The sequence below is a fragment of the Amblyraja radiata genome, chromosome 38, assembly GCF_010909765.2.
Source record: "Amblyraja radiata isolate CabotCenter1 chromosome 38, sAmbRad1.1.pri, whole genome shotgun sequence".
NCBI lineage: Eukaryota > Metazoa > Chordata > Chondrichthyes > Rajiformes > Rajidae > Amblyraja > Amblyraja radiata.
Window position 1 is genome coordinate 627,208 of NC_045993.1, and position 9,750 is coordinate 636,957.

The 9,750-nt window shown below is 50.8% G+C and overlaps 1 protein-coding gene across 1 annotated transcript; it reads left to right on the forward strand.

The window, feature by feature from the left end:
• The first annotated feature begins 905 nt into the window (after positions 1 to 905).
• On the forward strand, positions 906 to 8,989 carry LOC116966962. Its single transcript, XM_033013360.1, has 4 exons — positions 906 to 1,019; positions 3,548 to 4,048; positions 7,951 to 8,121; positions 8,736 to 8,989. The coding sequence occupies exons 2-4, from the start codon at positions 3,580 to 3,582 to the stop codon at positions 8,924 to 8,926; spliced, it is 831 nt and encodes a 276-aa protein (XP_032869251.1). The 5' UTR covers positions 906 to 1,019; positions 3,548 to 3,579; the 3' UTR covers positions 8,927 to 8,989.
• The last annotated feature ends 761 nt before the right edge of the window (positions 8,990 to 9,750 follow it).

Sequence of the window (9,750 nt, forward strand, 5' to 3'; positions counted from 1 at the left end):
ACCCCTGGCAGCCCTTTCCAGGCACCTGTGTGTGTAAACTGGTTTACACCTCTGTGTAAAAACATTTGCCCCGCACATCTCCTTTAAACTTTGTCCGACTTCGCCCTCTAGTCTTTGACATTTCCACACTGGGGGACAAAGGTTCTGACTGTCTACCATATCTACGTCCACCCATAATTCTATACACTTCCATCAAGTCTCCCCTCAACCTCTGACACTCCAGAGAAAACAATTCAGGTTTGACCAACCTCCCCTACATGTTAACACCCTCTAATCCAGGCAGCATCTTCGTAAACATCTTCTACACCATCTCCAAAGCCACCCCACCCTTCCTGTAATGGGGTGACCAGAACTGCAGGCAATACTCCAGTTACAGCCTGACCAGAGTCCTATAAAGCTGCACATTTCTGAGATAAGACTTTAGATTTTAGAGATATAGCAGGGAAACAGGCCCTTCGGCCCACTGAGTCCGTGCCGACCAGCGATCCCCGTACACTGACACTATCCTACACGCACGAGGGACAATTTACAATTTTTACCAAAGCCAATTAACCTACAAACCCGCACGTCTTTGGAGTGTGGGAGGAAACCGGAGCACCCAGAGAAAACCCACGCAGGTCACGGGGAGAACATACAAACTCCGTACAGACAGCACCCGTAGTCAGGATGGAACCCGGGTCTCTGGCGCCGTGAGGCAGCAGCTCTACCCACTGCGCCACCGTGCCGACATAAAACTCCTTTATATTTGATTCAATGTTTGAATATAAAATCGGTGTTTGATAAAAGTTTGAGTGACTGAGTGGGAGAGATTTGTTCCGGGAAGGGTTAAAACAGTGGATTAGTAACCAAGACTAAAAGCACAAACAAGCCTCCCGCATGTCCCCAGCGTGGGGTGCCATGGCAACAGTTGTGCCGTGGGGCGGAGGGAAGTCTGAAATCACCTGAGGCCTACGTTTCACATCGGAGCCTTGTCAAGCTGGAGAGGGGGCGCAGAGAGGATTTACAAGGATGTTCATAAGGTCATGAGTGATGAGAGCAGAATTAGGCCATTCGGCCCATCAAGTCTACTCCGCCATTCAATCATGGCTGATCTATCTCTCCCTCCTAATCCCATTCTCCTGCCTTCTCCCCATAACCCCTGACACCCGCACTAAGCAAGAATCTATCCATCTCTGCCTTAAATATATCCACTGACTTGGCCCCCACAGCCGTCTGTGGCAAAGAGTTCCACAGATTCACCACCCTCTGGCTAAAGAAATTCCTTCTCATTTTCTTCCTAAATTCTGAGGCTGTGACCTGTTCTCTGGCGCTGTGAGGCAGCAACTCTACCGCTGCACCACCGTGCCGCTCACTACTTATTGTTGTATTAGTGGAAATGGGCGCTTGATGGTTAGCATAGACTTGATGGGCTGAACGGCCTGTTCCTATTCTGCATGACCACGGCACTGGACCCATCTAGGTTCAACCTGATGTTGTGTAGTCTCTCTCGTTACCGAGTGAATCATCATATCGACAATGACAATTCAGATCACAGAGATTAGCCTTCAGCGGGGAATGAGTCAAATCTCCTAACTAAGGATTATGGTGTAGTGTAATCTTACACAGTTCAATATGTCTGTGTCTATGTACTGTAACATCTTTACTGACCTGTAATATGTGTGGAAATAAGGCATTTCACTGTATCCAGGTGACAATAATGTCCCACTGACCCACACGATAACTATAGGACACAGAGTGCTGGAGTAACTCAGCGGGTCAGGCAGCATCTGTGGAGAACATGGATAGGTGACGTTTCACAGAGTGCTGGAGTAACTCAGCGGGTCAGGCAGCATCTGTGGAGAACATGGATAGGTGACTTTTTGGGTCAGGACCCTTTGTATGGACACACACACACACACAGACATGTGTATACAGGTACTCACACACACAGGTATACACACACACACAGGTACACACACACACACAGGTACATACAGGTTCACACAGACATACACACAGGTAAACACTCACAGAGAGGCACCTACACACACAGGTACGCACACACAGGTGCATACAGGTACACACACACACACACACACACAGATACACACACACACAGGTGCATACAGGTACACACACACACACACACAGGTATACACACTCACACACTCTCTCTGTCTCTGCCCCAGTGTGGTGAACATCTGTCCCTGGGATCTCTGCTCTGCTGAGCTCACCTGGGAGATGCTTACCTGGGAGATGCTCACCTGTGTTCCGTGTGATTGCACGTGTGCCCTGGGTGCAGGGAGGAGCGTGACGTGACTGGGCGGGGGAGGAGGTTGAACACACGGGGTTACTGTGCAGCCGGCAGCACCATCAGCTCCGTGCACCGTGACGCTGAGCCCGCACCGTGAGTACCGTTACCAGCGCCGTCGACATCGCAGGCCCGGCACAAACCGGCGGCAAATTCTCCAGAGATCTGTGAGCCCGTGGGAGGGAACAGAAACAGCTCAAGCCATTCGCCACCCCACCAGAAACCGACACAAAACGCTGGAGTAACTCCGTGGGTCAGGCAGCATCTGTGGAGCGAAGGAACGGGTGACGTTTCGGGTAGAGACCTTTCTTCAGACTGAGAGTCAGGGGAGGAAAGGGAGGCACAGAGACAAGGAAGGGTCAGGTGTGAAAACAAGACATGAAAAGAGATGCAGATCAAAGAAAATGCAGAACAGCTCCTCGTTAGCTCTGAGGTAACAGCAAAGCTTACAGAGATAAAATATAATTTGGGGGACAGCCAGACTGATCAGAGAACTGGGAAGGGGGAGGGATGGAGAGAGAGGGAAAGCAAAGGTTACTTGAAGTTAGAGAAGTCAATGTTCATACCCGCTGGTGTGTAAGCTGCCCAATCGAAATATGAGGTGCTGCTCCTCCAATTTGCACTAGGCCTCACTCAGGAACAGTTCAGTTTAGTTTATTGTCCCGTGTACCGAGGTACAGTGAAAATCTTTTGCTGCGTGCTAACCAGTCAGCGGAAAGACAATACATGATTACAATCGAGCCGTCCACAGTGTACAGATACAGGATAAAGGGAATAACGTTTAGTGCAAAGTCTGATCAAGGATAGTTCGAGGGTCACCAATGAGGTAGATAGTAGTTCAGCGCTGCTCTCTGGTTGTGGTAGGATGGTTCAGTTGCCTGATAACAGCTGGGAAGAAACTGTCCCTGAATCTGGAGGTGTGCGTTTTCACACTTCTGTACCTCTTGCCTGATGGGAGAGGGGAGAACAGGGAGTGGCCGGGGTGAGACTGGTCCTTGATGATGCTGCTGGCCTTGCCGAGGCAGCATGAGGTGTAGATGACTAGTCTGATGAAGGGTCTCGACCCGAAACGTCACCCATTCCTTCTCTCCAGAGATGCTGCCTGGCCCGCTGAGTTACTCCAGCACTCTGTATCTATCTTCAATGGAGGGGAGGTTGGTATGCGTGACGGTCTGGGCTGCACCTTAGTGATGTTGGTTGTGTAGATTGTTCTGGAAGTTCACCAGCTTTAAACTGCTCTCTTCCCTTTCCCTTCAGCCTCCAGGTGAGTGGATTGGGTTGAGGTTCCAATGCTTCCTTTGGCCAGAGCCTCCACCATTTTACTGCTATGTGGCCTTGTCCACAACGCCCCACCCCCACTGGGCATGTCCCAGACCACCCTCAACCACAGCTACACGCCATCACCATGGCGACTGGAGATACAGGCTTCGTTAGGCCCTGGTCAGGGCAGCTCTGAGCCCAGTGACGGCTCCAACACCACAGTCTCCCCCACCGTGACCGGGAGCGAGGGAGGGGAGAGACACAGCGGTCCGGCGGGGGAAACGGCAACGGCGGGCGCGGAGGTGACTGACACCTCGCGGACGGAGGCACTGACCACCGAGCCCTGGGCCGGCACGGACCCGACCTCGACCGTGGTCACCACCGCCCTCTCTGGCCTCACATCCACACGGGCAGTGGAGACGCACGGCCACGCCTCATCCCAGATGGACACGTCCGGAGCAGGAAACAACAGCTCGGCAATCCTGGTCAGCAAAGCAGGTATGAGGCGGTGTGGTGTGTCATGGGATAGTGTGTTATAGTGTGGTATAGTGTAGTATAGTGTAGTGTAGTATTGTATAGTGTAGTGTGGTATAGTGTAGTATAGTGTGGTATAGTGTAGTATTGTATAGTGTGGTATATTATAGTATAGTGTAGTATAGTGTAGTGTGGTAAAGTGTAGTGTGGTATAGTGTAGTATTGTATAGTGTGGTATAGTGTAGTATAGTGTGGTATATTATAGTGTAGTATAGTGTGGTATATTATAGTATAGTATAGTGTAGTATAGTGTAGTATAGTATAGTATAGTGTAGTATAGTGTAGTATAGTGTAGTATAGTGTAGTGTGGTAAAGTGTAGTGTGGTATAGTGTAGTATAGTGTGGTATAGTGTAGTGTGGTATATTATAGTATAGTGTGGTAAAGTGTAGTATAGTGTGGTAAAGTGTAGTGTGGTATAGTGTAGTGTGGTATAGTGTAGTGTGGTATAGTGTAGTGTAGTATAGTGTAGTATAGTGTGGTATAGTGTAGTGTGGTATAGTATAGTGTGGTATAGTGTAGTATAGTGTAGTGTAGTATAGTGTAGTATAGTGTGGTATAGTGTAGTGTGGTATAGTATAGTGTGGTATAGTGTGGTATAGTGTAGTGTAGTGTGGTATAGTGTAGTGTGGTATAGTGTAGTGTAGTGTGGTATAGTGTAGTGTGGTATAGTGTAGTATAGTGTGGTATAGTGTAGTGTGGTATAGTGTAGTGTAGTGTGGTATAGTGTAGTGTGGTATAGTGTAGTGTAGTGTGGTATAGTGTAGTGTGGTATAGTGTAGTATAGTGTGGTATAGTGTAGTGTGGTATAGTGTAGTGTAGTGTGGTATAGTATAGTGTGGTATAGTGTAGTATAGTGTGGTATAGTGTAGTGTGGTATAGTGTAGTATAGTGTGGTATAGTGTAGTGTGGTATAATAATAATAATAATAATAATATATTTTTATTGGGCGATTTGTTATGCAGCTTCCAACCGATGTCATAACTTAAATAACTAATAACATTTAGATGTAGACACCCCGAGAACATGGTTTGTAAAAACAACATTACAACAGTAAAACAGTAAAAACAGTTCAAACAGACTAAAGTGCAGATGTGTCTGTGCGACGTGGCCATCCGAGGGAGACAGTCCATGGGGGATGGGGGGGTTCACTCAGCAGGGCCGGTTCAGAGCCGCTATAGCTCTGGGGATAAAGCTGTTCCTGAGTCTGGAGGTTCGGGCGTAGAAGGCCTTGTAACGTCTGCCTGCCGGAGGGAAGTAGTTCGAACAGTCCGTTACAAGGGTGTGAGGAGCCTTTATGGATGCTGACGGCCTTCCTGAGGCACCGTGTGTGGTAGATGCCCTCCAAGGCTGGTAGCTCTGTCCCAATAATCCTCTGCGCTCAGTGGACGACGCGCTGAAGAGCTCTCCTCTCCGCCTCCGTGCAGCTGAGATACCACACAGAGATGCCATACGTTAGTATGCTCTCTGTGGTGCAGCGGTAGAACGTTGTCAGCAGCTGTTGGGGCAGACCAGTCTTTTTTAATGTCCTCAGGAAGAACAGTCGTTGCTGTGCCTTCTTGACCAGCGCGGCGGTGTTTGTGGACCATGTGAGGTCCTCTGAAATGTGAGTGCCCAGAAACTTAAAGCTGGACACTCTCTCCACACAGTCCCCGTAGATGGAGATTGTATAGTATAGTGTGGTATTAGTGAAATTAAATTCTGTATACGGTTCAGTACAAGTCTCACCCGTACATAAGAACAGCTACATATCAGACAGGCTTTGTCTCTGCGACACGGTGTGGTTCCATTTCGTGACGTGCACGGATCTCCTTCCAGGAGCGTCTGTCCAGGGCAATGTGCTCCCAGTTGCTCGATGTGATGTCGCAGCGTTACACACCGACACGATACAGTGAGTGTGTAACAGGGCGTGGGGGCAGGAGTGGGGTGAGGAGAGGGGTGGGGAGTGGGGGGTTAGTGGTTAGTGGTTAGTGGGAACTGGTGAGGTGGGGAGAGGGGGTTGGAGGAGGGACAGGAGGGGGGGGGGGGAGGGTTCCTGGTCGGAGACAGTTTGTGTGAGGTCAGGGAGGTTCCCCTTGTGATGTCACGGGCGCTGTGACGGCACAGTGGGCAGCGGGTAGTGCTGCTGAGCCCACTGCAGCGACTGGACTGAGGTGCAGTGCCGAGCGGCAAGAGTCTGCGTCAGCGAGAGAGAGAGAGAGAGAGAGAGAGAGACAGAGAGACAGAGACAGAGACAGAGACAGACACAGAGAGAGAGACAGAGACAGAGACAGAGACAGAGACAGAGACAGAGACAGAGACAGAGACAGAGAGAGAGAGAGAGAGAGGTGGGTGTTAGCGTGATCGGGCAGTGGGCAGTGAGTGTGTGGGTAGGGACGTAGAGGAGTTTGAGTTTGACTTTCATTTATAGTCCCGTGTACCGAGGTACAGTAAAACGCTTTTGTTGCGCGCTAACCAGTCAGCGGAAAGACAATACATGATTACAATCGAGCCGTCCACAGTGTACAGATACAGGATAAAGGAATAATGTTTAGTGCAAGATAAAGTCCAGTAAAGTCTGGTCAATGCTGGCCTGAGTTTGTGTCTTGACTGAATTGGAGTTGCACAGCTGAGGGACATCTAGAATGAAAGGCTACATTTCCATAGCGCCTCTCTCTTCCCTTATACTCCAATGGATCGTAGCGTTGATCTTCAGTCAGGACCCCATTGAAACGTCACCGAATAATGAGGCGTGGATAGAGTGGATGTGGAGAGGATGTTTCCACTAGTGGGAGAGTCCAGGACCAGAGGGCACAGCCTCAGAATTAAAGGACATTCCTTTAGGAAGGTGATGAGGAGGAGTTTCTTTAGTCAGAGGGTTGTGAATCTGTGGAATTCTTTGCCACAGACGGCGGTGGAGGCCAAGTCAAGGCAGAGATAGATAGATTCTTGCTTAGTCCGGGTGTCAGGGGTTATGGGGAGAAGGCAGGAGAATGGGGTTGGAGGGAGAGATAGATCAGCCATGATTGAATGGTGGAGTAGACTTGATGGGCCGAATGGTCTAATTCTGGTCGTGTCATTTATGGATGTGGTGTGAGGAAGGACAGAGGTTGGTCCTGGTCTCAGCACAGCAAGATCTCACATCGCGAGACCCGGGTACCATCCCGACTACGGGTGCTGTCTGTACGGTGTTTGCACGTTCTCCCCGTGAACTGCGTGGGTTTTCTCCGGGTGCTCCGGTTTCCTCCCACACTCCAAAGAATTGGCTTTAGTAAAAAAAAATAATTGTTCCCAGTGTGTGTGTAGGATAGTGTTAGTGTCGCTGGTCGACACGGACTCGATGGGCCGAAGGGCCTGTTTCTGCTCTGTATCTCTAAAATGACAACTGGAAACAGGCTCTTCGGCCCATCGAGTCAACACTAGTTCTATGTTATCCCACCTTCACCCCGTTGGGAGTTTGTTGGGTGGGTTTGGGACAGGTACATGGGTGGGCGGTCAGTTTGGAACAGGTACATGGGTGGGCGGTCAGTTTGGGACAGGTACATGGGTGGGCGGTCAGTTTGGGACAGGTACATGGGTGGGCGGTCAGTTTGGGACAGGTACATGGGTGGGTGGTCAGTTTGGGACAGGTACATGGGTGGGCGGTCAGTTTGGGACAGGTACATAGGTGGGCGGTCAGTTTGGGACAGGTACATGGGTGGGTGGTCAGTTTGGGACAGGTACATGTGTGGGTGGTCAGTTTGGGACAGGTACATGGGTGGGCGGTCAGTTTGGGACAGGTACATGGGTGGGCGGTCAGTTTGGGACAGGTACATGGGTGGGCGGTCAGTTTGGGACAGGTACATCGTTGGGGCGATCAGTTTGATCCACACCTTCCTCCTGGTTTCAGAGCGGCAACACTTGAAGGCGGACAAGGGGGCATCACAAAGCGGCACCCTGGGGGTGTTCATCGGTCTGGCCGTGGTCCTGACCCTGGTGCTGGGCCTGGTCTACCTCATCTACAGCAAGACCCACAAAGATGACCCTTTCTCCCACCAGCGCCTCTACACTACTGACCCAGGTACCCCACAGATAGATGCCCCCTCCCCCCCCTTCTCTCGTTGTGTCCAACTTGGCATCACGGACATTGTGGGCTGAAGGGCCTGTTCCTGTGCTGTACTGCTCTATGTTGTATGTTACGTGTTCTGTGTGTTGTATGTTCTGTGTTTTATGTTGTATGGTCCATGTGGTCCCATTCAGCCCGTATCCCTTTGAACCTCCCATTACTAATGGTCACTCAGAGCTGTAGCCAGTGTGGACGCGCTGGACACTGGGTTTTAGCCAGTGTGGGTCAGGCTGGACACTGGGCTGTCGCCAGTGTGGACAGGCTGGACACTGGATTGTAGCCAATGTGGACAGGCTGGACACTGGATTGTAGCCAGTGTGGGAGGGATGGACACTGGGTTTTAGCCAGTGTGGGAGGGATGGACACTGGGTTTTAGCCAGTGTGGACAGCTGGACACTAGGTTTTAGCCAGTGTGGGAGGGATGGACACTGGATTGTAGCCAGTGTGGACAGCTGGACACTAGGTTTTAGCCAGTGTGGGTCAGGCTGGACACTGGGCTGTCGCCAGTGTGGGACGCGCTGGACACTTGACCGGTCATTGACATTTAACCCTCTGTGTTCTGTTCCCAGTGCTCAGCCTGGATGTGTCGGTGGAACCAGCCGATCGATTCTACGGTGGTCTGGGCCCTGCGCTGGTCACTGATGGGCAGGGAGCCCCCCACAGACCGACACACGGGGCCCTGGCTGTCCCTGACCCCCCCTCTAAAGCCGAGATCCAGCTGAAGCCAATATCGGAGAGCTCCGTGAAACTCTACCTCTGAAGGCCCCTCCCCCAACTCTGTCAGTTACATGCACCTTGCAAATAAATATTATACTTACCCTCTCCAGCAGCGTCATCTTTGAAGAACAAGATCTCACCCACCCACTGATGCAATGGCCGATACAACAGCAGCCCTGGTCTAGGGGTGTGGGAGGGAACCGCACACTTCTACTGAAGTACAGTGAAAAGTGCTGGAGTAACTCAGCCGGTCAGGCAGCATCTGTGGAGAATATGGATAGGTGATGTTTCACAGAATGCTGGAGTAACTCAGCGGGTCAGGCAGCATTTAGAAGGATGAGAGGGAATCTTACTGAAACATATAAGATTGTTAAGGGTTTGGACACGCTAGAGGCAGGAAACATGTTCCCGATGTTGGGGGAGTCCAGAACCAGGGGCCACAGTTTAAGAATAAGGGGTAAGCCATTTAAAAAGGAGACGAGGAAACTTTTTCTCACAGAGAGTGGTGAGTCTGTGGAATTCTCTGCCTCAGAGGGCGGTGGAGGCCAGTTCTCTGGATGCTTTCAAGAGAGAGCTAGATAGGGCTCCTAAAGATAGCGGAGTCAGGGGATATGGGGAGAAGGCAGGAACGGGGTACTGATTGGGGATGATCAGCCATGATCACATTGAATGGCGGTGCTGGATCGAAGGGCCGAATGGCCTACTCCTGCACCTATTGTCTATCTGTGGAGAACATGATTCTGCTCGAGCCGCTGAGTTACTCCAGCACTCTGTGTCTTATCTGTGGTGTGAAGCAGCATCTGCAGTTCCTCCAGTGTCTGATTCCATCTTCCCGGGCCTGCAGTGTGGCAGTGCGGACAGCAGGTG

Coding starts and splice junctions, on each gene's coding strand:
- LOC116966962 (XM_033013360.1), top strand. CDS start 3,580: ATGCTTCCTTTGGCCAGAGCCTCCACCATTTTACTGCTATGTGGCCTT. Junction 4,049..7,950: donor AATCCTGGTCAGCAAAGCAG/GTATGAGGCGGT, acceptor TCCTGGTTTCAG/AGCGGCAACACTTGAAGGCG. Junction 8,122..8,735: donor CCTCTACACTACTGACCCAG/GTACCCCACAGA, acceptor TTCTGTTCCCAG/TGCTCAGCCTGGATGTGTCG.